A 25,545-nucleotide genomic window follows, 5' to 3' on the forward strand; every position below is an offset into this window, starting at 1 on the left:
TTCGTTTTCCCTCGGCTCAATCTGATGTGGCCGAATCTGGGGTCTGATGTCACGGGACGGTGGATCTGCGCTGTCTGGCATACAATGACCGGGAACTATCCTATCTCTTTGTGAGGTTTAAATGAACTACGAGCTGACTATATTCACATTGTGCTGTCCTGAATTATATATACAAGGAACAGGAATACTACAGTTTCATTAGAGAAATGAATTGAGATTCACGTTACTGACTGGACTACGGCCCACTCCACGTGAAGGATACAAGCCGATCTGCGTATTAATGTGATCAATTACAATTCAGCGGGCATTGATATACTACCTATTGGACTAACTATTTTTAATCTGATTCTAGTATAAGGTACTCAGATCCACCTATTACTTGTGTCTATAGGCCTAGGAGATGATACGAGATGGACATCACGCCTAAAACTTTCCACTTTTTCCTTCCCAGGATACTGGATGAACTAGCGTCTTGCAGTTTCGTTTCTATAGACTTTGAATTTTCGGGGATTGCGTGTTCTTCAAATGGACCAAATAGCAAAGCGTCTACGCTGCAGGATCGTTATACAGAAGTCAAAGAATCAGCCGATAAGTATCGAATCGTGCAAATTGGTCTGACAATCTGTCATGAAGACACTGAGTCAGGTAAGAGACGTCCGTTCTCGAAGATTGAGTTACAGGTATTAATGGTCATAATTACAGGAACCTACATCCTGAAACCCTATAACTTATACCTGAACCCAATAATCGACCGTAGATTAGAAGTGGGGAGGGATATGTGCTTCCAAAGCGGCGGTAGGCCTTCGAGTTTGATACCTGGGAGATAATGGAACTAAGATCTATTGAAGTCGTCGAGTTTCTCTTGGAGAATAAATTCTGCTTAAATTCCCTCTATAGTGATGGCGTTCACTATTTGTCACGGGAAGAAGAGACAATAGCCATAGCCAGGGCTGCTGAGAGGTATGGCCGTACCTCCGTACGCAAAGTGATCGACGTTAAGGAGACAGAACATGACTCTCTGGCGTTCCTGGGGGCAGTACGATATCTGGTTGACGGATGGCTTGCGCTTGGTGAGGTAAATTGCCTTGAATATATTGCTTTGCTCCCTAATTAAACGTCGCTAGGCTCGTGAGGCTTATCTCAACATCCCCCCGCCAAGGCGCTACACCGCGTCTCCAAAGCCTAAGATTATGCCATCAGTCTTGAACAACTTCCAAAAGAGGCTTGTTCATCAGCTAATAGAGGTCGAATACCCGTCTCTAGTGACTATCAGTAGGCCTGCTTTCATCCAAGTCATTGACTATGACGAAGACCGCGAGAAGGCTATCCAAGAGCAGAGGATGGCTCGGGCACGAGAGCGAGTCTGGAAGCAGATCGGGTTCAGATGGATTGTGGAAGCGTTATCTGGTGGTGATCTCTCGCATCTTGATCCGTTTTGTTTCGGGAGCATAATGAACAGCTCGACAGTCGTGGAACCACAGGTCTCACTACACGGGTTCTCTGAGAAATTGCAGCAGCGCTTGAGAACTCACCGACCTGTGCTAGTAGGACACAATCTTTTCACGGACGTGGTATATCTTTACCGCTGCTTTTTTGGGCCACTTCCGGATAAGCTGGAAGAATTCCAAGCAATTGTTCATCATATGTTTCCAATTTTGATGGATACAAAATACATGGCTACGCACGATTGCGGTTCTATCACCCCCAAATCGTCTTTGAGTGAGATCAACGATAACCTTCTCCATATAAAGACCCCGAAAATAAGTGCGGAAAATGCCTCGCCTTATATTGTTGTTGCGTCAAGCTGATTATTGACCAGGTGTACATGAACAGCATTCGAAGTATAACAGCCAGAGAATCGACCACGAGGCAGGATATGACAGCTTGCTTACTGCTCAGATATTTATCAAGCTCTCTGCTCAACTTCGTGACGGAGGTATCTCCAAGCTCCCGGATCCGGTAGAACTGAAAGGTCAATCGGATACTATGGGCCTGAACAATACGACCTTGGCTGTTCCGGAAAGCCTAAAGGGCAGTGTAGAGAAGGAATCGGCAGCGAGAAAAAAGCCGCTCAAGACACCGACGAGCACCAAGCTTGGCACGAGATTTGATGCACTTGATGTTGAAGAGATTAACGATCGAGTTGAAAGCATGGCCCTCAAATCGCGTAAATCTAGCAGCTCCGTCGATGTCACTCGAAAAGTCGCCAATGGGGAATTAATTCCCCGGCAAGGCGCCGAGTTTTGGAAGGTCTACGGTAATAAATTGCGTGTCTTTGGTACGGAAGAAAGAGTCTGGAATGTTGTTTAGGAGCTAGCGTCCAGCTAAACATACCTTCATCTGAACCAGTCGAGGCTCTCCATTGGATGATGACCTTTGCGTTACGGAGTATACGAAAATAATATACTGGTTCTTCCTCACATGGGATGGAGAACAGAAACACTCGCCCATAATCTACTATAGTTCGCAAACCCCCAAGCAAACAGCGTAGTAAGTCAGGGATGTATGCAGCATCTATCTAACAGTACACCTTGATTTTGAAGAAGGTACCGCTAGCGAAATCAGCCGCAAATAAGTACTCACTCTGAGCACCGGTAAATGATCGACTGGTCGTGGAGAATCTTAACACAGTGACGATAAGGAAAAGGTGCTGTGAAGAAGAAAAGGGAGTACAAGGAACAGCGGGAAGAAATTTAAAGGGAGAAAAATGGCGGGTCACCTGATGGTCTAACCTCCCTGGGTTTAGTGTTTCCGGTGCTCTCTCAGCGGACAGGTGACCGCCAACTTTTCTCGCAATATCGGCGTCGGACTGTTGACAAGCACGTCAGTATCCAGCAAACACAGTCGGCGACATGTCGTCGGGATCCAATGGTGCCAGGCGCATAGCGTCTGTTTTGCGTACGTCTTTTGCCATTGCACAAATGGCCAAGTATCGGCCGTACTGACTCTGTTTAGGGCCCTCGATTGCCGACCCCAAAGTGTGCAGAAGTTGTCAAGAGACGCTTGTTCGCCGCAATTATTCCTCGGCCGCTGCACAGCCTTCTTCAGAATCTACCTCTACCGCTACAACTACCTTCCCCGTCGTGAAGCCCGTCTACACAATCAATGCCGGCGTGGCCCTATCCCGCCCCCCTCAGATTACCCGCGACCTCTCACAATTCGAGAAAGCATACTATTTCTACCAGAAGCGACTGAACGAGCGTTTGGCGCTTCCATTTACCAAGTACTTTTACTTCAAGCGAGGAACGCCGGCGGACGAAGACTGGAAGCGTAAAATCCGGGAGCGCCAGACGGCTGCGCGTGACATCGGCAAATACAATGCGTACTCGAAGGACGCATGGAACGATGAACTTCTCGTCGGAGCCGTCGAGGCCGAACCGGAGCACCAGGTGGAGATGCTTGTGCAGGATGCGGAAGCTACAGTCAATGCTACCTCCCAAGACACCAGCAAGAAGGAGGAGATCCCCAGGCCATTCCCCCGAGTAACGGAAGCGGATCAGAAGAACGACCAGAGAAGCCTGAACCGGGCCCTTCAGAGGACACTCTATCTTCTGGTTCAGACTAAGGAGGGGTACTGGAGGCTCCCCAGCTCTCCAGTGGAGCAGGATGAAACTCTTCGACTGGTGAGTGCACCGGAGATTGCCTATCCCTGTGTCCTTTCTCTTGCACTATATTGGGCGTAATACTGATTTGTCATGTAACATATAGGCTGCTGAACGTACCCTTGCGCAGACTGCCGGCGTTAACATGAACACCTGGATGGTGGGCTTCCACCCCGTTGGGCACCACGTCTACAACTTCAGATATCCGAGGGTCGACAAGGCCAATGGCACGGAGCATCTGGGCGAGAAGACTTTCTTCATGAAGGCTCGAATTATGGCCGGACAGGCTGATCTGGCCGCCAACACGCAGAATCTCCAGGACTTCAAGTGGCTGACCAAGGAGGAGATTGCACCCTATGTGCTGCCACAGTACTACAGCAACATTAAGAACATGTTGGCTGAGCGGTAGATAGTTGATTAAGCGGGGTGTACGGCTTGCTAGGCATCTCGTCTGAGAATGATCAGATCCTGTGCTAGCTTTAGAAGGAGTGTATTGATAGAACTGAGCGATTCGATCCAGTGGGAAGTGCCTACGCCTGAGATGGGCCGGAACTGCATATACTATTGTATGTCATGTATAACTAGCTTTTGAGTTTATCATATCATTTTTCGCAAATCATCTCCCATTGCCCTCTGGTATACAGTATCAACGGGGCCCCAAACGCCATGAAATATACTTTAATCCATACCCAACGTAAACAAGGCAGTATAACCGACCTCACGAACAACCTGGCTGAACAAGGGAAATCAACTAATGACCCAAACCAATCCTTCAATCACTTCAAATTAAACTTCTGCCCCTGCACGATAGGCTGGTCCTTCTTAGACTTTCCAGCCATACTCCTTCCGCACATCGGACAAGCTATAATATCAATTAGCAACCCCCACAATGTCACCATTAGGACAAAGAACAAGATATAAGAAGAGTCACAAGGAAAAAAGAAACGAACCATTCTTCTGATAAGCACACCTCTGACAAAACTTCCTCCCCTGCTCCGTCTTCGTCTTACAACTCTCACAAGCAGACGAATAAGCCGCATAAGGATTCTTAGCCTTCGAACTAAGCAACTTGCTCTATAGCAATATACCAAGTCAGCCACCTCCATATTCATGAAACACTCCAAGCGACACAAACCCGCAAATCCATAGAAACAATAAACAAAACAAGAAAAGACATAACATACTTTCCCAATACCCGTATTCCCTAACGTCGGCTTAGACTTACTCCCTTCTCCACCGCCACCTCCCACTGAGGTTGAGGGCGAACCATAGTACATCTCACTTTTGCGTTTTACGCCGGGAGTAGCTAGTTCGGTGGATTTGAGTTTCTTTTGGCATTTGGAACAGACCATTGTCTTTCTTCTTTCTCTTTTTTTTTTTCTTCTCTTCCTTTCTTTGGTTTCGGGTTCTGGGTTGTTTTGGGGTTGGGATTGATGGGTTGTTGACTGGTAGTTAGTATGAAATGGATGGCCCACTGCAGTAACTAGGTATTCCCGTTTGGGGTTGGGGTTGGAGTTGCAGTGTATCAAGTGCCAAGACACTAGTAGGTGGTCGGGAATATGACGCGTTTACTGCCTTAGTAATCAGGCATTGATTGCTGAAAGATGTGCATACATGTAGTGAACGCATATTGTAGATTACATTTCTAATTCAGGATAATATTGATCTTCAGACGGATTTAATTTTCCTGATAGGTGTCTGATTATTTACTCTGTATATAATATTGAGGGAACCTGGAAGTGACTTGGCTGCTATCGCAAGAGTCCAACCCGCAATATCCGCGGACCTGTGGGTTGGGGGTTATTATTGCATTGTATCTCATGAGACGATGGCTTTGGGATTGTTGGGTTCAAACAGTAATAATAAATAGGCGAAAGTAGAAGTGGGGGCCTATAGGACTCGAGTGGAGGACCTATCCTATTAGATAGATGCTGGCATGAGTGAGGTGGCTGAGTCTATAGATTTGAGCCCTTACTGGGAGAAGGATCGTCATATATGTGATTGGTTTAGGGTTTAAACTGGGTATTTGTCATTGAAAGAACAAAGAAATAAACAAAGAAATGAGACATACATGGTGATTGATCGCTGTGTTTGTCCAATTATGTAGCATGAACGATATATAAATATAGTTGGCTATGTCGGCTCTTCTTGACATAGAAGCGGAGCTTATACAATAGTAGTTTCTCCTGGAGTGTTTAGTTCTGGTTTGGTGAGCGATGATCATGCTAGGTAGTGGTCTATGTGGTTGTTAGGTCGCACTGTACTACAGGATCTTGAATCTTGTTTAGGCTGTAAGTGCTTTAGGTTCCTCAGTCTTATCTCGAATCTCGGGCAAGAGAGAAATACTTAAAATGGAATCAACGCCGGGATTTGCATGCGAATAAGCACTTGGTAGGGCTTGGAATAAGCATTACTATGTGTACTATCTGTATAGATTACGTGTTAAGAACTTGCCCAATTTGCTTTATTTTCCCTACTGCTTGTTATAGGAAGACATTATCAATAAATTGTCTTCACAAGCTAAGTCACGGCTACAGGATGCTCCGTATAATTTCCGCATTCATATCATAGTACAGTCATAAGCTGAACTCTGAAGCATAAGATGAGAGAGTTGCCGAAATTCAAAGTTTAAATAGAAGGGCTGAAGAGCTGAAGAGAGAAGAGTCGTGTGTACTCTGTAGGATCATAGGATGGCATGGATCGCGTATACTAGATCCACCGGCTACCTGCGCCCGACACAGCCACGGTCCACAAAAGCTGAGAGTTGAAAAGTACCAAATAATAATAAGAAAAACAAGTGAAAAGAAAAAAAAAAAAAGGCAAAAAGAGATCCACATTGGGGAACCTGGATATAATGCAATGCTTATCAAAGTTAAAGACTCTTCTATGAGTAACTGTACTGCAGTTTTATTTGTGTTGATGTCTTGAGCTAGAGTGGTTGGATTTATCATACTAGGTAGGAGACACCCCAGCCCTAATTGGGATCCTTATAAAAGCAAACACTGTGCCATAAAGGACCTGCCCTGCATAACCACATTAACTTAGGCCTATATGCAACAAATTTCCCGAGGTTGTTTCACTCAACAAACAATCGATATGCCTGAGTAGGGAGAAATATATTGGATTGGCAATGTCTGACGATAAGTGATGAAGTTATTACTAGATGATTACTATAATTGCGATGTAAGAGGTTGGTGAATGGGAGAGGGCTTTAGGTGACAAATTTCTCCGATTCTTATTGATCCCGACGCCTGATTGCAAGATTCTCCCAAGTCGCGGTAACATCAATAAATTGAAGGAGGGTATACTAGACGGTGGAGAAACACTAGGATTACGGCATCCCTTTCGATGCACCTATCGCCGTTCAAGCATTTTGTCAAGATGGTCAGGAAACACATCATGACTACACTCCGTGGAGTGTACCCGCATTCGCATGATGCTGGGTTCTATGGTCTAGACGAGTCTAGAAGCTCACGCCATCGAGATCCTTGGTTGTATTTGGCATTACATCGCTGAACGTTGGTGCTAAACTGAAAGACATCCAAGGCACGAGTCAACAAATAAGTGTTGGGAATATGCATACGGTTCATTTTCGGCTTCATATCTATGAATTGGATAATAGGAAGTTGATCAGGATACGATTCAACTCTCAAACATGCAGATATAGTGCTTCTGGATTTTGACTAGCAATCACCTTTACTATGCAAGTAGCCATAGTAATGTTTGTAGGTTGTACCGGGACCTTCTAACAACCCCAACTCTTCGGATTGTTCTTATACGAGAGACGCACAATGTCCTGGCGAAATAGACAGGTCTAAGGAATTACTATAGATAGATATCTCAAGAGTAGGAGAAAAAACATCAAAGCGTCCATTCACAAGGGACTAAGACTGGCGCAGGTGCCCATCGTGCATTGTGAGTGGAGTGGCAAACAGGGCAATTAAATAAACACTTTTTCCCACACCACTTGCAACAACACTAAAAGTACTACTTCCTTTAACCCTCCATCCACCTCGGACCTTCCGTCCATTCTCCATTTTCTTTTCAGCTCTCTTCTGAGATCTCTGCTGAGTCCCCAGAACTAGCCACAAGTGTCGGGCCAATACGTCCTGGACTTTTGCGACTTATTCTCTCTTTCGGCTTCTGTTTCAGCTGCTTTGGACCAACATTATCCCCCACAACTCACCACTTGCGTGGACTGCTTGTCTCCCAATGATGCAGCATCCGACCCGCCACTCCTGAACTGGTCTGCAGCCCATCCGCTGCAGAACCGAACCTGAAAAGCAAATCTCGCTAGAAAAATCAAACCATGATGTCTACGCACAGAGGACAGAAGTCTAAAAAATAAAAAAGGAAAAAGAAAGAGGAAACTCAAAAAGAAAGAAGAAAAAGGAAAAAAAAGAAACGTTCGAATAAACATGGTTCGAGGAGTGTCCAGCGCGTCGGAACCGTCAGAGGAATGAGGACATGTTCCAGCAGAGTGGTTCTTCCCCCCGTTGGACATTGCTGCTGCTTGGCTATTTTTCCGCCCTGATTTAGGGGGGCAAAGACACTTCGCCCCGACTCTATAAATCAGCTCCCATGGCTCAATTGCCACGATTAGTCCCAAGACTTTGAGATCTGATCTTTGCATGTTACCGGCAACTTTAGTCATTGTGACTCTAGCCGCGTCTCTGTGGCTTAAATGTTTGGTTTCTCGTTTCCATTGGAGCCTTTCCCTTGAGGTCGATCTATGCGCGGCTTTCCGATCGAAACGCCATATCTGGCTTCCAACATTATTCTTACTTTCTTTCTCAATTGACACTTAAAAGGTTGTGTTTGTTGTATCAATTTTCTTCCTCTCCTTCTATAATTATATTTATATATTATAAGTCCGTTGCTTCGATTTTGCATCGTCGCCGAGTCTAGACTTGATCCGTTTTCTTTTCCTGGCTGTGCACTTGGGGGACTTACTCAATCCATACTAGGGCCCTGAAAAGCGCCAGGTTGGACTTGGATTCTTGAAGGACAGAAATCCCTTGCTTCTGTTCTTGGGGCACCGGATACCCGCCATCATTCACACCTTACTTATCCAGAATCTCTCTCTTCTTCTCCTTTCTACTTTTACTTTCACTCGGACCCAATTTTCTATGCTCACGCTGCTGAAAAATACGGAAACCGCGCGTGCAGCTTGTCGACACCTCAGAAGCTGACGTTAGAGAATTAAGGGGAAGGCAGAAGAGCCAGGACTTTATCATTGTTTTCTTTTTATTCTCCCCGACGGAGGTGAGCAACAGGATCAAGTTGACTTGCACCGAAAAGGAAGAAGGAACGAGGATCCCCGTTGGTGAACCGACTGGTCCGTGTGGTCTCTAAGAAACAATATGCCTCCAGCCAGTTCGTCGTTTACGGCATTGAATTTGCCAGAAACATTTTCTCTCCCACAATGCATGGAATATTTTACCCTTACCGCTGGTCCCAATACCGATCTCTGGCGGAAGCCCCCAAATGGTGACACGTCCACAGCCCCCATTATATTCACATCACTGCGAAATCCATTTATACTCGCAGAAGTGACGGTTAGTGCGGACTGGGAAATGGAATGGGACCAGGGTGGACTGGTTATTTTTGCCGGAGCCGCACCACAATCCTGCTCGTCCGAGAGCGTCCCATTGGATTCCGGAACGCGATCGAGTCGCTCGGGATACCCCCAGATCGCACGACCGTGCAAATGGGTCAAGGCGGGTATGGAATTTAGCTCGGGCACTGTGAACGCCTCATCGGTCAGTGCAACTGCGGATGGAGCCGATTGGTGTCTTTCACCGCTCAGCCTCCCCGACAGCGGGCCTTCAACCGTGCAGTCGCTGCGTATCAAATTAGAGCGGATCGGCAACTCCCTCTGGATCTGGTACCAGATCCCATCCGCCGTTCCCTATGCACTGACGCCGAGCGCAGTGAGCAGCACGTGGAAGAAGCTACGGGAGGTGACATGGTTCTTCTACGGCGTGGAAGACAAGTTTATCCATGTGGGAGTGTACGCGAGTCGGCCAAATAACATATCTCGCAATAGTACCATGTGGGAGATGATGAACGGTCCGGTTTTAAGCGAGTCCACAGTAGGCTCTCAGGACTCCTTGGTGGTCGAGTTCGAAGATCTAGAGATATACTAACGATGTTTGGCGCTTTACTCCCGATAATATACCATCTGTGATTCTCCCTTTGCCATTTAATTAGCGCAGCCACGACCCACGAATGGCTTATGAGCCTACGACTCCATGTTTTGCGCCGCTGGTTGGGCCCAACATGTTGAGTCTCTTTTTGTTTCTCCCCCTGGTTTACCATAATTGTTTTGAGGATACGGTGTCAAGCATACAGGGGGACATGATGAGCGTACCGGTGTTTTTCTATCATTCTGTTCTCTTACTTCTTCGAGATACTTGATCCAGCGTTTTGAAAAATAGCGTTCCCTTTGAGATTGAAATCAAAACCTCGTTTAAAATCACTTGATAGGATACTTACAATTCTGACGACAGACTGCTTTAGGACTCGTTACCCCTGGGGAGGAGTCAAAGCAAGGGTCCGTGACAAAAGATCATGGGCCATAGCTAATTTGTTGAGTATGCATGATCTGCAGCGGGTTTCACGAGATAGCGTTGATCCTCGTTGGAGAATGAGAATTTGGGCGCAGGGTGAGGCAAAGGGCAGGAAAGTTCAGTCGTTTATACTTCGGCCGACGATCCCTGGGCACTAAACCCAAGTGAGTACCCAGCGCAGAAGAATAAAGTTACGTCCATTGAAAAACATCATCCTCGGAATAGAGTTGGTTAGGCTGCAATGGGACGAAACGGAGCTCACATCACTGCAATGTCACGGGTTTTCGAATCTTGGCTGGTAAGCCGTAAGGGTATATCATAAATCCATTGCCTCTTGGGAAATTGCTACGACAGGGTGGAAAGCAGGAGGTTGTTACATCGCAGGGAAATAATTACCGAGGGACATATTGTTCCACGGCTCTGGAAGCAGTGGATGCTCCACTGAGTCACCCAAGGGATGGGGGGCTGAACCGCAACGACGAAAAGACAATAATGACATTTGCAATTGGCATACTGGATTTCTATGACATAATAAATGGTATGGGAGGGTGGACGGCTCGCGATGACTTGGAGTTTTACTGGTTCTGGCACATTCGGACAGGTAAGATTGGTAGTCGGTATCAACCTTCATGAAGCCGAGGGATTGTGATCGCAAGGCGAACAAGAAGCAAGCGGAGAGGAGTCCAATCTCGATGTCCCGCCTTAGTGCTGCAGATGTAATTAAAATTGCATCGCCCCGGTTTACGCATGAATATCCAGGCGGACAAGAATAGGTCGATCTTCGAGGATTGGTCCATGTCGTCGTATTTCCAATCCCTCTTGAGAGGATGATATGATTTCCGCAGTTTATAGTGAGCCGAGTGGAGTCCGTAGCGGAGGGCGACTAAACCGGATGGAGTAGGGGTTATGGTGCCATGACTGCACTATGAGTCTAGTCAGTATAGTTCTCCACTGTTTTTTTTTTTCTTTCCTGCGCGATCCGGCGAGCAGGATTTTAATTTCTATTTGCTCGTCTCATGAAAATTTCCCTCCATCAGCCGACTGGAGGATGATCTGATTTCGGCCAATGTGCACAACATCCGTTATCGTTGCATATGGCGCTGTACATCACCAAGTTCAATAACTGGCTGGATGTTTACCCACTACTCAATCTGTTTAAGAACATATTTTCTGCTGTTCCCGTGATTGGCGCTGTCCACTCACCGCATTTTCCAGTCGGTAACCAGTGACGTACAAAGACGATGGAATCACGCAGCCATCGAAGATCTGCAGATACTTTTAATGCGTCCCCTCCATGCGAACCGTCCGGAGGAGTAAGCAATGCATCTAGGTTTGTCTATCTCCAGCATGACTCAATTGGTGATATCTACAGATTCATTCCGAGTAATACCTACCTTATAATATCATTTCTACTTCATGAATTATGCGCTTTTCTTTTTTTGTCACGTAAACATATGTCTCTTGTCTCAACCCCCCCTTAAAGCTCAAGTTATATATATGCGACATAGATAACGAATTTGAAAAAGCAAAAGCAAAACAATCCCCCAACCCAGACGGGAATGAAATCAGTATCACTGTGACAACTACTTCGCTGCCCCGCCAAACTAATCCCTAAGTTAACGGCCATTCGGCCACTAGCGGGAGTTCAGTCCCTCCATCAGTCGACCTCACTAACCATCTTAGTCCGGAATTCTCCCTCCTCCATCGCTGAGTGGGGACCCTTCTGTTTTTTTTTTTTTTCTTTTCCCTTTTTTTTATGTTACCCATGATTGACTCTTGTCTTTCTCCTTTCCTCTCTCCTTTCTCTCTTTTCCCCTCCTCAACTCATTAACTATCTTACTACTATCACACAACTCTCTGTCCCCATTGTGAGTTTGGTTTGATCATCAATCAAACTCATACATCCTGATCTGACCAATCCCACCTCTATCGCCCCCCCAAAGTTTCACCTCCCTTACCTCTCGCAACCCTATTACCCGATCCATTGCCTGGGAGGCCTCTTCTCTTTTCGTTCCTCGTTTCTGTTTTTTTGTATATTATTCTATCGATTCACTCGATATCCCTGTTGTGTAATTGTTCTTGAAAACCTCCCCATCGCGCTTTGACCTGTTGTTTGATACTTAACGACTGTTACGACCTTGACGATCATAACAATGGTGGAATCCATTACTGAGACTGTTACCATCTCCGTCCGTCGTCCGACTGATACCCCTACCATCTTCGTCGCCGGTACCTTCTCGGAACCTCAATGGGAGCCATTGGAGCTGAACGTTAAGACGATAGAGGTCGAGTCGGAACTAGACCCGGGTCTCTACTCGACCGAGTACCTCTTCTTCCGGGATTTCAAGCTGGCTCCGGGGCAATACCAGTACAGATTCCGAGAAGGCGCAACTGGCTCGTGGTTTCACGATGAGTCTGTAAAGAACGGTAAGTTCGAACCGGCTTCGGCAATGTTTTACGTAACTATATCGGGAATCGCGGCATGACTAACTAATGCTTTGGAACCATAGCTTCTGGAACGGAGGGCTTGGTCAACAATTACCTTACCGTCAAGTCTGCAGCCGAGCAGGAGACTCCGGCTCAGAATGGTGCCAGTGAGAAGGCGGAGGAGGCCACAAAAGAACCCGAGACGGATGCTTCGACCGAGGGTGGGCCGGTAACGAATGGCGTCCACAAGTCGAATGGTGTCAATGGAGTCGCTGAGCACGAAGCCCCTGTAGCTGACGAGTCTCCGGCCGATGATCAGAAGACCGAACAAGTCCCTGAGAAACCTGTCGAGACTGATGCCAAAGCAGAGACTGAGGCAGAACCGAAGGAGGCTCTTTCCAACGGCACCAAGGAGCCAGAAGTTAACGGAACCGAACCCGCTGCGCAGACCTCCGAGAGCAAGGACGAGCCCGTGGCCGAGGAGAAGTCCGACCCGGTGGTAGAAAGGCCCGAGGAGAAGGTGGCTGAATCTCAGCCAGTGGCAGAGAAGGAAGGCACTGAAAAGAAGGCCGAAGAAGTTCCAGCCACCTCTACCCAGGAGGAGGCGCCAGTTGTGAACGGCGAGGCTAAGGTTGAGGCTGAGAAGCAACCTGAGGAATCCCAGCCACAAAAGGCTACTGAAAAAGTAGCAGTAAAACCAGAGGAGCCTGCTGTTGAGATGTCCACACCCGAAGTCACGGCTGAGGAAACTCCCGCTCAAGAATCGAACACCGAGAAGCCCACCGCCACCGAAACCCCTGCAGCTGAAACCACTACGGAGCAGCCCGCCACCGAAGCGCAACCAACTGCGGAGGAGGAGACCACCAAGGAGCCTGCCACAGAGCCTGCCGAGACAAAACAGGCGGAAGTTGTTTCTGAGGAACCCGCCAAGGAAGAGCCGACCCCCGAAGAACCCAAAGAAGCTCCCGCCACTGAAGAGCTAGTGAAGGAATCTGTTAAGGAGGAGGCTGCACCGGAACAGTCCAAAGAGACAGTCTCCGAGAAGCCTGCTGCTGAGGAGCCCGTTAAGGAGGAGACCACCGAAGCAGTGAAGGAGACATCCGCCACTGAGAAGCTCGACGAGTCGGATAAGGCTCCTGTTCAAGAGGAAACGGCGGCGGAAGAGTCTCAGGAGACGACCAAAGAGCCCGTTAAGGAAGAGATAGCCCCTGGAAAGTCGGAAGAAACACCCGCGATTAAAGCGCCTGTGGCTGAGGAGCCCGCTGTCGAAGAACCGGTCGAGGAGAAGGCGGCGCCGGAAGAGCCTAAGGACATATCCGCCGCTGATCCAGCCGTCGTGGAAGCACCTGTTAAGGAGACCGTGAAGGAGGAGGGAGTGTCGGAGGCACCTAAGGAGACATCTGCTGAAGAACCAGTTAAGGAGGCCGTTAAGGAAGAGCCGGTCCCTGAAAAGACCGAGCAACCTGCCGCTCCTGAACCAGCCGTTGCCGAAGAACCAGCAAAGGAGCCTGTTAAGGAAGAGCCAGTCCCTGAAAAGACCGAAGAACCCGCCGCTCCTAAAGAATCAGTAAAGGAGATTGTCAAGGAGGAGGCAGTGTCCGAGGCACCTAAGGAGACATCTGCTGAGGAGCCTGCCACTAATGACACTGCTGCTCAGGATAAGCCGTCTACCGAGGAGACCGTCGTTGAAGCAGTGAAGGAGGTACCGGTTGTGGAAGAGACTAAGGAGACTCTGTCCACTGCAGCCCCGGATGCTCAGGAATCGGTTGCGCAAGAACCCGTCATCAAATCCTCTGCCACCGAAGACGCCCCCAGCGAACCTACTAAGGAGTCCGGCGCCGAGAAGGCAGTGGAAGAGCAAACCACCGAGCAACCCACGTATGCCGATGTTGTAGCAGAGGAACCAGCGAAGGAGACAACAACAGAAGAGACCGAAGCCCCTGTTGAGACAACTTCCGAAGAACCGGTAGAGTCCGTTCCAGAGAGCACCACGGCTGAAGCTCCTGCTGCAACGGAAGAATCGAAACAGCCTGCCGAGAAGACTTCTGAGCCCGCTGCTGAGGATGAAAAGGCCCCCATCGAAAAGCCGGTAGAAGAGACCAAGGCTGAGCCTGCTTCGGAAGAAGCCACCACGAAGGAAGAGGTTGTTCAACCCTCCGTCGAGGAAGCCCCCACCGAAGAGGCCGCGAAGGTGTCTCCTGCCGAAGAAGGCGAGAAGATTGTTGAAGCTGCTAAGGAAGAGGTTCCAGAGGAAGCCTCTGCGAAGACTCTTGTTGAAGTGGAGGCTACAACTACTGAGCCTGTCGTTGAAGAGCCTACATCCGAGAAGCCCGTCGCGGAAGAAACAACAGCTGAGGAGCCCGCTAAGGACTTGACGAAGGAAGAACCGGCTACACAGGAACCTGTCTCTGAAGTGCCCGCTACTGAGGATTCGACAACAAAGGAGGCAACTGAGGAACCCACCAAGGCGTCAGGCCCCGAAGTGGCGGCAGAGGAGCCTACAACGGATGAAAAGCCCGCTGATGTGACCGAGCATGAGATCAAGGAACCAGTCACCGAAGAATCCAAGGAGACGAAGCATGCTACCGAGGAAACGACCCTCGAAGAGCCCGTTAAGGAAACTCCCGTTGTTGAGCAACCAGTTGAATCCGAGCCCGCCAAGGAAGCTGAACCGGTGAAGTCCACCGCAGAAGAGTCTGTTAAGGAGCTCGCTGCTGAAGAGGCTGCTGTTCAAGAGCCCACTCCTGTCGAACAACCTAGCGAGGAACCTGCCGTCAAAGAGTCGCCTGTAGAGGAACCTCCTACTGTCGAGGGATCTGTCGCTGCTGAGCCTTCTACGGAGGAACCTGCTGCGGAACAGCCCGCCAAGGAAGCTGAGCTCGTGAGTGAAGTGCTGACTACTGAAGAGCCTGCCACGAAGCAGGCGGCCGAACCCGAGCCAGCTGAGCAGCCAGCTGCGGAAGAAAAGCCTGTGGATGACTCCACTGAAAAGCCAGCAAGTGAGGAGACCGTGGCTGAAGATTCTGTCCCAGAACCAACTGAGAAGGCCGTGGTTGCTGAGACACCTGCTACCGAGGAAGTCGTTGAAAAGGCTACTACCGAAGAGCCCGCCAAGGAGCCTGTCTCCGAGGAGCCGGTCGCTGATAAGTCTGCTGAGCAGCCAGCTTCGTCGGATGTGGTCGAGGAGACTGCTGAATCTTCTAAGGCTGTTGTTCCTGAGGAGGTCACCTTGAACGAGGTCGAGCCTGCTGTCACACAGTCCCACGAAGAGAAGCCGGAAGAGGTGACTGAGCTACCTAAGGAGGAGACTGTTGCAGCTGAGCCCGTGGCTGTTGAGACACCTGCTGAACAGAAGGCCCCGGAGACTGAACCTGAGGTTGTACCTAAGGCTGAGGCTGAAGAGGCTGTAATCGCTCAAAAGGAGGAACCTGCCAGCGAGCCAGTAGCAGCAGCCCCTGCTGAGGCCGAGAAGGAGGAGCCTGTATCGGTTTCTTCTGGTGAGCCTCCTGTGGAGAAAGAGAGCACTGATACAGCTGAGGTCGTCCCTGAGGCCACGAAAGAGGATGCTCCTGAACAGGATGGAAAGAATAACGCCTCAGCCGAGCTAATTGGCGTGGGTGCTGCGGCGGCTGTTGCTGCAAGCGCTGCAGCTGCAGCTGCTGGAGTGGCTGCTTTGTCCCACACGGACAAGGAGCCAGAAACCGCGTCTGCGGAAGAGTCTCAACCCACCAAGGGCGAGGACAAGGCTGCCAGCCTTGCCCCTGAGTCTCAACCGTCAGCCAGCAAGCACGCACCATTGCCTCCTTCAGAGAATCCTGAAGCTGATATCAATGAACCGCGTTCAGGATCCGAAGAGCCAGCTGCGTCAACCAATGAACCATCGACTACTGCCGAGCCCGCTACTGCGACGGAAACCACTGCAGACAAGGCCGTTGCTCAAAAGGGTGACGCCTCTCGGTCTCCAAGCCAGACCCGGGCCGTTACTCTCAGCAACACCAAGAATGACAGCTGGTTGAAGGTCATCCTTCGCGCCGTCTTCGTCAACTTCTTTGGAACCATCTTCTCTCCTTTCCGTCGTCGCCCCAGGAACGACCAGTAAATCTCTAGTGTGATCACCCATCGCACTGCTTCCATGCATATCATCACCGACTCCTATGGGATCTGAAAGTGTGCGCTTGACTCATTGTTACTAATTGATGCAATCTGTTTAGCATGCATATACCCAGCTTTGTTGACCAAGCTTCTTGTCGCTCATTTTACTCGTCTTAATTTGATTCCCCTGTATTTGACTTGTGTGCTTTTATCAATTCAGGTTATTGTTATCTGTTCTGTTTTCTTATTCTCCTCTCCAGAATGTGTCGATTATTGACCGCGAGTCTGTTGTGCCAAAACTGATAGTAGTTAACAAAACTTGTTTAGTTTTGCCGTTGATTTACGTCTACCAGTATGTAGTGATGTGATTATGATTGATGATAATGAAGATTGAAGATTCTTTCAATGGGTTTTGTTCTTGGACTGTATCTACTCCTTCGGATAAGCCTGCTCCTATCATATTAGCAAAACGAATACGGCCAATCCGTGACAAGATGTAAGAAAGTACAAGAAGTAGCAATAGTAGCCAGGCAGAGCATACAGTATCCAGGTTACTGAAAGATGTCCATTCTCCGTTCTAAGATTCCCGACTCCTTATATCGAGAAGCCATGTCCTACGGGAGTCCTCCAGGATACATACAGAGTAGATAGCAGGAGTCAGTCACCTACATCTTCCCATCAGTTGGAGAAAGAAAGCCAAACCTCTGTTCAAAAAAGTATATTCGCTCTCAATGTCCGGAACCAACTGATATCAAGACATCTGAAGGGTCTTGTACGTTACATTACATACATATCCCACGCCTTATCCAGACAGAAAGCAAGGCCGTTTCTGATACAGATACCAAAAAGGGAAGAAAAGTAAAGACAAACCCCGAACTCCAGGTTCTCGGTCCCATAAATCCGGCGAAACAAAAGTAGAGAGTAAAAGAAAAGGGAACAGCCACAGCCAAATCCATGTGTGTCACTGGTGTGAGTGAAATTCACGTCTCGCACTGTGGCGCGTGCCCAGCAACACAATGCAGTGAAGGCATCAGCTTCGCCACATACACATCTTGTTTACTTGTGTGTTTCTTGTCGTGAAAGAGCAACACTTGAAAGTTGGTTTCCTCATATCATCTCGCGACGTGGCAGACCAACGCAACTGCAATAGAACAACAACGACACAACGACTTCTTCAAGTATCCTGTTTGCTTTGGTGATTATCTTCTAGTAGCTGTTTTGTTTCTGTTTTTTTGTTCGTTATGGCGGACTGTGATAAAGATCAGGAGGCTCAGACTAGATCTGAGTCTGAGGATAAGGAGTTGAGAGAGAAACCCAAGGTCAAACTGCCTCTTGTGCCCACCGTGCCTGGAAATGCCTGGTCGCAGATGAGGGCTCGTGAACAAGAACATATTCGTGAAAGGGAGCTGCATAAGCTGGAGTTTGGCGAGTTGGGGTATGATCCTAATACCGGTATATCGTGTCTCCCCTTCCTTTTTGCTGTTGGCTTGGCTTTTCTGATGGAAGTAGTGATAACTCGTCCAACCGCGTCCTATTCTTCAAGCTCTAGTACGATGAGAAAGTCGTCAGGACTGGATTACGACGAGGCTCTCGCCCTCCCGATGCCTAAGCCCCGTCTTATGGCTGTCAGTAGTTCTGTCCCTGTGCTTGAGCCGACGGTTTCAAAGCCAAATGTTCTCACGAAGCTGAGTGGTTTGAAGACACAGGGAGACAAGGAGGCCCATCCTGGTGATAAGGGTGCGGGTACAAAGGTCGAAGGTGAAAAGAAAAAGTCCATGATGGCGACGCTGAGATCCAAACTCAGCTTCAAAGAGCTTGGTAAGGAGTTTCGTAAAGCTCAGGACCCTCCACTTAGTGCTATGCCTCGACTGCCATCGAACGCCGGAACTCCACAGGTCGGAAAGACCAAACAATCGCCGCCTGAGTCTGTTGACTTCGATGAGGAAAGGCTGTATGTCCCCAAGCCCAGAGATCCTGGAGTGCACCCTGCTTCTGCTCCAGTCCAGACCACTAGGTTTTCGGACTCAGGTAGCTTCGTGAGCTCTAAACAGAGCGCTTCATCCTGCCCTGCACAGCAGGCAAAGGGTAATGACAGGCTTGATGCAAAAGCTCTTAGAGACACACAGGAGCAACATCGGCCTCATAAAAAAGTGGGAAACGTGGAACCCATGACGCGTCTTGACACTGTTCTGATTGACGGCTCATCTCCTCTAGCTAGCACAGGCGATACCAGCAGGGGCCATCCAGCGGTTGTCGATGCGGAACGACGCTATATTAGTCTGAAGGTGGAGAACGAAACATCAGTTCCCTCTAAGCCAAAGACTGATGCCACTTCTACTGAGAGTCCAGCTTCGTACAAGCTATCTACATCCAACGCACCAAAAGGTATTGCACCAGTGTCCTCGTCATGCGAACGCAAACAGAGCACGGTAGAGAAAAACCGTCCGCTAGTCGTCTCATCGGATCAGCAGAGGCCACCGTCTGTCAGAACACAGGACCAAACTGAAGTGACTACCCCGTCCGGACAGTACAGCAGGCGCTCGTCTAGTAGGTCACAGGAGCATATGGCCTCAAGCTCTGGACAGGCTGACCCTGCCTTCGACCCAACACATATGAGGATGCCCTTCGATTCTCAACTCCCTATTGACGATCCTCGTTTCTACTCTGGTGTGACGACTCACGGAGGCTATGCTCCTCCTCCACCGCACCCGGGCTATCAAAACACAGTAACCTTGGAGCAGCAGATATCCACCTACATGGATTCACTTCACATCCACGTTGACGGTACGGCAAACAAGCTTGCCCGGTCATTTCGAAAACAGTAATAACTGGTCAACGGATCAAATCCTGAGGGGCACAGGACATCTGTCGGAACTCATGCGCAAGCTCAATAACCGAGTGATGAGCGATACTGAAGTGATGAGAGAGCTACAGAGGGTCATGATGGATGTGAAGATTCAAGTTGGGGCTATACAGCGCGAGCAGCGTCAGATGGAAGACAGGATGACACAGGTCTTCCAGAGTGAGTACAACAAACTGAAGGGCGAGATTAGTGCGTTGGCCTCGACTGTAAAGTCCAACCTCCCCTACAACCCAGTAGAGGATGCAAGATCCATGAATACCAGGTTGCAGGGGAGCCGAGATGTCATCAGATGGAGTAAAGACAATGAAAGACCACAACAGTTCATGAAGATGAAGTCACGTCAAATGAGGAAGGAAGAAGTGGTGACAAAGAACACAGAAAGCAGAGGGGAAGAACACAACTGTGAATCTGTCGCACTGGACAACAAACATGCTGAGGAACACACGCTTACTGATGATGTTCCAACACCTATGGCAGCCTTCCCCACTCCAGGTCTCCATAGCGATGACAGAAAAGATCACTTCACTGACCCTCACCCCAGAAGACTCATTCTGAAAGACCCTAGTAAAATATCCACTGGGAGTCCAGAACCTCTGCACAGCAGCTCCGAGAAGGGCAAAGAAAGAACTGCTAGCAGCCAAACTCTCGTTCACAAAGCAAGCGCTGAAATCATGAAGTTCCCAGCAAAGATGGGCCTTTTCTATCCTTTTCGCCGTGGTCGTGATCGACGTAGCAGCGAAAGCAAAGCTGCGAGCCGCTCCTTGCCTCCTGCCAAGCGCGGCAAAGACGATAAAACTCCTGAAGAGCAAGACTCCATCAAGCAAGAACCACTTCCTTTTACACCTCCCTTGCAGACACGCGCCATTGCTACTATTGGGGCAGAGCATCACCAGGTGGAGGTTAGTCCCAGCAGAGTTCATCCCGCTCTGCGCAATCTTGCTCAGCAGCAGATCATGGCTGAACGCGAGCGCCTCAATAATCAGGAAACTATGACGTCCAGACAGCTCCTTAGATCCTCCCGATCCTTTCAGGACTTGAATTCTCGCTCCAGAAATGCTGCATCGTTTGATTGGATTGATAGCTCAATCGAGAGCCCCTCGGAGTCCACAAGTCGCAGTCAGAACCAGCAGGATCTCGCCATGGGATTCCCTGCTCTTACAACCGCTTCGCTCCGCTCGTCTTCTAGAGCACGTTCACCGTTGACAGCTTTTGCTGAAGCACGGATGTCTCAGGCTTCAGATGTTTCGTTTTATTACCGTGGCCCGACCCCCCCTCCTAGAGGGTCTGAAGCGAGCGAGTCGAGCCTACCAACCTGGTATCAGGCAGCCTATGCATACAAGTCAATCGAAAAGCCAGATGACGATTGATTTGAAACTACCAGGTCATGTACAACCTGCTATTTGCTTTAAAGCATTTATGACGCCGTGACGATTTCATTTCTTTGACTTTCTGTTCGGTTGGAACCTTGGTTGGGGTAACTGAGTATGATGACTTTGGCGCACTAAGATGGCCGTTTAGGAATTGAAGTTCAAGGGGGTTATTGGTGCTGATTATTAAGAGGAAGGGGATAACATTAGATGGTTTAACAGGACAAAATTTGGGACCAAAAGTCGGTAATAGTTTGAGATTCCATTTCAGATTGACGCTTGCAGTTGACCTGCTCACGTGTTCTAGATTACCGGGTATCATCATCTGGCTAACCAAAAAGAACAAAAAAAGGGCATAAAAATATCAGAAGAGAAAGGAAAACATTTCGGTTTAAGGATTGAACATGAGGAATGTGTTTTTTTAAAGGGCAATGGAAGGTCATGTTGATACATTGCAGATAGTCATAATGACAATGTCTTACTTCCTCGAGATCATCTTCTCCATATCCACGGCAGCATCACGGACTTGGGGACAGTAGTGTAGTCGCAGTAATTCTCCCTCCCATACCGTCCCGGCAAAGACATTGGTTGCTTCTATATCTGTTGCGTAGGGGTTATAAACACCATCGCCTTTACGCTCCTCACTGTGCCACAATGAAGAGATACGGTTTGCGTGATGCTTCGCTACTTGGTTTAGAAGGGAAAGCGTAGCAATGGCGGACTTCTCAGGAACCTGGAGTGATGTCGTCAGGAGTCGTTTAGTGAAGCTACCAACACGCACAGGAGGTGGTATTCCTTGTGCGCGGGACAAAAGTGTGGACTGAAGGCAGTGAAGCAGCAGAACTGTCGGAGTCTGAAAGTTGACCTTATTCCTCTTAAGTTGCTGTGGCGAACTGTTGTCATCTGGGTCGGGGAGCCGAAGAGATTTGTTGGGGTTGAATTCGATGTCAGGGTTGATTGAGTGAGAGTATAGGGAGTGATAAAGATGCTTGATGAAAAAGCTTAGATCAAGATGAAGTGTGCTTGCCGCCTTGCTAGCATCCTGTCCTTGAAGGAGCGCAAAGGCAGTGACGGTACAAAGGAGAGCTTCGCGCTGAGAATCTCTTGATGTTGTCGCGGATTCAGAATCCTCATCCTCCACGTCGTCTTCAAGTTCGTCCCGATCAGCGTGCCCAATCAAGTCCTTCAGGGCTTCGAGTAAGTCGCCAAAGAAATCTTGGTTGATCAGATGCGCGTATTTAGCAAGGCCCTCGAGTACCGGGCCCATAAAAGCAGGAATGCGAAGTTTCAAAATGCGGAAGTAGACCCCAAACACAAGTTTCAAGGTCTCTGCTTGGTTCTTATCTCTTTCCTCGTGGGATACTAAGGCGTCGGCTTCCTTCATATCCTTCTCCACGGCTTTCCGCTCCTTTTCGATCTTGCGTTCCCGTTTAGTGCGGAATTCTTTCTTTTGCTTCTTCTTCCCACGGAATGTATTCTCCTCTGGCTCACGGTCGACCCGGTCTCTTGATGCCTTGGAAGAAAATTCGGAGAGCAGTCGGAGGTGCAAGAAGGTGTCCAAAACGCTTTCGTTGATTCTAAATTCCTTCGCCTTCATCATCTTCGACAGGAGGCGAACGGCTTCAAGGGAGACAACTCCGTCCTCATCTCTTGAGAAAACTTCTTCGAGTGTTTCCCGGCATTTGATAAAATCAGCATCCACTTGTCTCTTTGCGAGCCGGTTGACAAGAATTTTCAAGAGCTCCGACCGAAAGTTGAAATGCGGTACGGAAAGGAGCATGTTGCAGGCGCAGTTGATCGCAATACTTTTTAAGCTAGGATCAACTTCCTCCTGTGAGGCTTTAGATGACTTTGTAAGCTCAGTCAACTTCTGAACGTAGTGTTTATAATGCGAGAGAAGAGATTGTTCGTAGTTTTGCAGTTTGCGCACTTCTTTCGATAACTTAGTGGTCATTTCGCCTTCGCTGAGAGGACGGATGCGGTAGCCCGGGATCACATCCTTGAATATTGCAGCTTGCGAGGCAAGCGCCAGCTTCTTGATTGCAACGTGCGCGCCGTTATTTACCATTTCAGCCATTGTTTTGAAAGAGCCAAGATGTTCCTCCGGGTCTTCATTGATCAAAGTTGCCAATTTTGCAAGTTCTTCTTTCGCCTGTAAGATCTGCAATTTCAACGGAATTTTGGGCTTCTCCTCCTCAGCAGGTGTTTCCTCATCCTCGTCCATGTCATCCTCGGCGTCGGAGGCTGCATCCTCCTCATCGCCATCAGTGCCAAGGAAGCTGTCAGACTCTTCAAGCTCCGGTTCCTCAAGGTTTTGCAAACCCTCCGCGGTTTTGATAGGTAGCCTTGTCCTCTCCTTATCCTTCTTGCCCAATTTGCGCGGACGGCGCTCGTAATCTTGTTCGAGGTCCCATTCGGAGGCGTTGCTGTAGAAGTTGTTCAAGGCTGAGGCTTTGGAGGTTTTCGAGGTGCCATTGCCTTCATCACCAGGAGGACTCAGGCGTCTCCTTTTATTCGTGCGTCCTGGAGCCATGACGATATTATTGAGCAATTGAGTTGTCGTGGTGAGGGTCGATGGTTGGTTTTGAGCGGTTCCCGTCCGAAACTTTTTTTTCTTTGCGGTGCCAAGACTTTTATGCCAAAAGCTCTCCACCTTAGACTTTTTTTGGATTTTTTTGTCCGCGGAGCTTTTCTTCGACTGCGAACAACCCCCCATCAGTCATTCAAAATGCGTCAACTCACTGAACAAGAGACGAAAACGCTTTTCGAGAAATTGGCCAACTATACTGGTCGCTCGTTGAACAACCTCATTACCACCTCCGATGACCCCAATGACCGATATGTATTCCGTCTCCATGGAAATCGCGTCTATTATATGAAACTGTCCTTGGCCAATCTTTCGACAGCCATTCCTCGCGCAAACCTTCTCTCACTTGGTACCTGCATCGGAAAGTTCACCAAGAGTGGTCAGTTCAGGCTGCACATCACCGGTAAGATCTCCAATCATTAGCGATCAATGAACAGATCTCTGACCTCTGCAGCCCTGGATGTGATTGCTCCCCACGCGAGATACAAGGTCTGGATCAAACAGAATGGAGAGATGCCCTTCCTGTATGGTGGAAATGTGGTAAAGGCACACGTCAACCGGTGGTCAGACGATTGTCCAGAACACGCAGGTGTTGTTGTCTTCAACTCGAATGATACTCCATTGGTAAGACAGACGTTGGCACAGGGAATATGGCGCTATAAGCTACTAACGTTATCTCAGGGCTTTGGTGTTACCGCCCGCTCTAGTGCTGAAGCGAGGAAATTGGAGCCAACAGCAATTACCGTGTTCCGTCAGGGAGATATAGGGGAATACCTGAGAGAGGTGTGTTACATGTGGAAGTCCTTGCGCACATCGCAGCCTACTGACTTTTGCATAGGAAGATACTCTCTTTACGACGTAAAGGAAAATCGTTGCATGCGCGGGATCGTTCATGGAATTTGGATGCTAGATACCTGGGGATTCTCGCAGGAGTTCTGGAGTCATCTGTCTGTTTCAATAGAAAAGTTTTTGCCTTTGTTCTTCAGCATACTGTATCCATAATCATATGCGATTACAACAGCTCGTTTCCCCCTTGCCTAAACCCAACTATATCCTTTCAGACATTTCTCGATATGTCGTCTCCCTTGACCTCTTTGAGTACTCGGTTCAATAATCATGTAAACTTTCTACTCCATGCATGCGATAGTTTGAGGCTTATTGGTGGGAAGGATGGGACGCTGATGGTCACACAGCTTGCCGCAATAATATAACGAATAGAGGTCATTCAAGAATGTAACAGGCAAAGAATGTATGAATATCCCGAAGCGTCTGAATGAATAATGTACCAATAGTTTGTAGACTGCTCGTTGTCTCAAAGAGTTATCTGGAGATAATCAGTCCATGTATTATACTGCGGGGCACGTGCATTATCAGTGATCAGTCAGCTCTTCAAAAGCGACAATGCGAACTTTTGCATCTGATCAGCCATAGTTTTGTCTACTACATCTCCCAAAATCTTTACTTGGCTGAACAGTTACTGGACCCTCTGACCTACCGCTACTCTTATTAATAGTCTCACTCACTCTCACATCCCTTGTTCAGGTGTAGCACTCGATAGAAGATCGTACCTGAAGGCCCGTCTGCACCCCACCATGCCACCTTACTCGGGTCTCCAGAGGCAACAAATAGCTCAGTTCATGAACTTTACACAAGCAAAGGATGCAGTAGCTGCCAAGGTATGATCCTTCCATCTCCTATTATACCACAAGCATTGTTGGTCTCAAGTCGTACATATAACCTTCCATGTCACGTGCGATAATCATGACCCAATAGCTGATGTTTCATCTATAGTTCTTAAAAGCATCTAGGTGGAATGTCGAAGAAGCAATTGATGCGTAAGTTGCTAGAGATATTTCATTTCTTTTGCCCTCTTCTTGTCTTTCCCCCAATCCATGGCTGGGCCTTTGCTTTTCTCGGGTTCGCAATTCCGCCGTACTGCAGCGTGGAATTGACGGGCCCTCTTGTTGCTTGCGGAATTGCTGGGCGATTTCTGTGCTCCGGTGTTTACTGGCTATGCTCTTTTCAGTTGCAGCAA

General features: G+C 48.5%; 7 protein-coding genes across 7 annotated transcripts; 6 read left to right on the plus strand and 1 right to left on the minus strand.

The window, feature by feature from the left end:
• Positions 1-1,190: 1,190 nt before the first annotated feature.
• AO090102000122 (CAF1 family ribonuclease) lies at positions 1,191-1,808 on the plus strand (the record flags this gene model as incomplete). The annotated part of the gene is made up of 1 exon (XM_001822307.3): positions 1,191-1,808. The coding sequence occupies one exon, from the start codon at positions 1,191-1,193 to the stop codon at positions 1,806-1,808; it is 618 nt and encodes a 205-aa protein (XP_001822359.3).
• A 1,044-nt stretch (positions 1,809-2,852) lies between these two features.
• On the plus strand, positions 2,853-4,011 carry AO090102000121 (mitochondrial 54S ribosomal protein mL46; the record flags this gene model as incomplete). Its single annotated transcript, XM_001822306.3, has 3 exons — positions 2,853-2,898; positions 2,956-3,623; positions 3,709-4,011. The coding sequence occupies 3 exons, from the start codon at positions 2,853-2,855 to the stop codon at positions 4,009-4,011; spliced, it is 1,017 nt and encodes a 338-aa protein (XP_001822358.1).
• A 4,954-nt stretch (positions 4,012-8,965) lies between these two features.
• AO090102000119 (uncharacterized protein) lies at positions 8,966-10,022 on the plus strand (the record flags this gene model as incomplete). Its single annotated transcript, XM_023236969.1, has 2 exons — positions 8,966-9,697; positions 9,816-10,022. The coding sequence occupies 2 exons, from the start codon at positions 8,966-8,968 to the stop codon at positions 10,020-10,022; spliced, it is 939 nt and encodes a 312-aa protein (XP_023091684.1).
• Positions 10,023-12,327: 2,305 nt separating this feature from the next.
• On the plus strand, positions 12,328-16,700 carry AO090102000117 (PT repeat family protein; the record flags this gene model as incomplete). The annotated part of the gene is made up of 2 exons (XM_001822304.1): positions 12,328-12,601; positions 12,685-16,700. The coding sequence occupies 2 exons, from the start codon at positions 12,328-12,330 to the stop codon at positions 16,698-16,700; spliced, it is 4,290 nt and encodes a 1,429-aa protein (XP_001822356.1).
• Positions 16,701-17,934: 1,234 nt separating this feature from the next.
• On the plus strand, positions 17,935-20,923 carry AO090102000116 (uncharacterized protein; the record flags this gene model as incomplete). Its single annotated transcript, XM_023236970.1, is given in 3 exon segments — positions 17,935-18,145; positions 18,263-19,499; positions 19,516-20,923. The coding sequence occupies 3 exon segments, from the start codon at positions 17,935-17,937 to the stop codon at positions 20,921-20,923; spliced, it is 2,856 nt and encodes a 951-aa protein (XP_023091683.1).
• Positions 20,924-21,401: 478 nt separating this feature from the next.
• Positions 21,402-23,456, minus strand: AO090102000115 (nuclear export protein Noc3; the record flags this gene model as incomplete). The annotated part of the gene is made up of 1 exon (XM_001822302.3): positions 21,402-23,456. One exon carries the CDS (start codon positions 23,454-23,456, stop codon positions 21,402-21,404), a length of 2,055 nt encoding a protein of 684 aa, XP_001822354.1.
• A 195-nt stretch (positions 23,457-23,651) lies between these two features.
• On the plus strand, positions 23,652-24,372 carry AO090102000114 (ribosome biogenesis protein NIP7; the record flags this gene model as incomplete). The annotated part of the gene is made up of 4 exons (XM_001822301.3): positions 23,652-23,913; positions 23,965-24,134; positions 24,192-24,293; positions 24,349-24,372. The coding sequence occupies 4 exons, from the start codon at positions 23,652-23,654 to the stop codon at positions 24,370-24,372; spliced, it is 558 nt and encodes a 185-aa protein (XP_001822353.1).
• Positions 24,373-25,545: the final 1,173 nt, after the last annotated feature.

Source organism: Aspergillus oryzae, chromosome 4 (assembly GCF_000184455.2).
Source record: "Aspergillus oryzae RIB40 DNA, chromosome 4".
NCBI lineage: Eukaryota > Fungi > Ascomycota > Eurotiomycetes > Eurotiales > Aspergillaceae > Aspergillus > Aspergillus oryzae.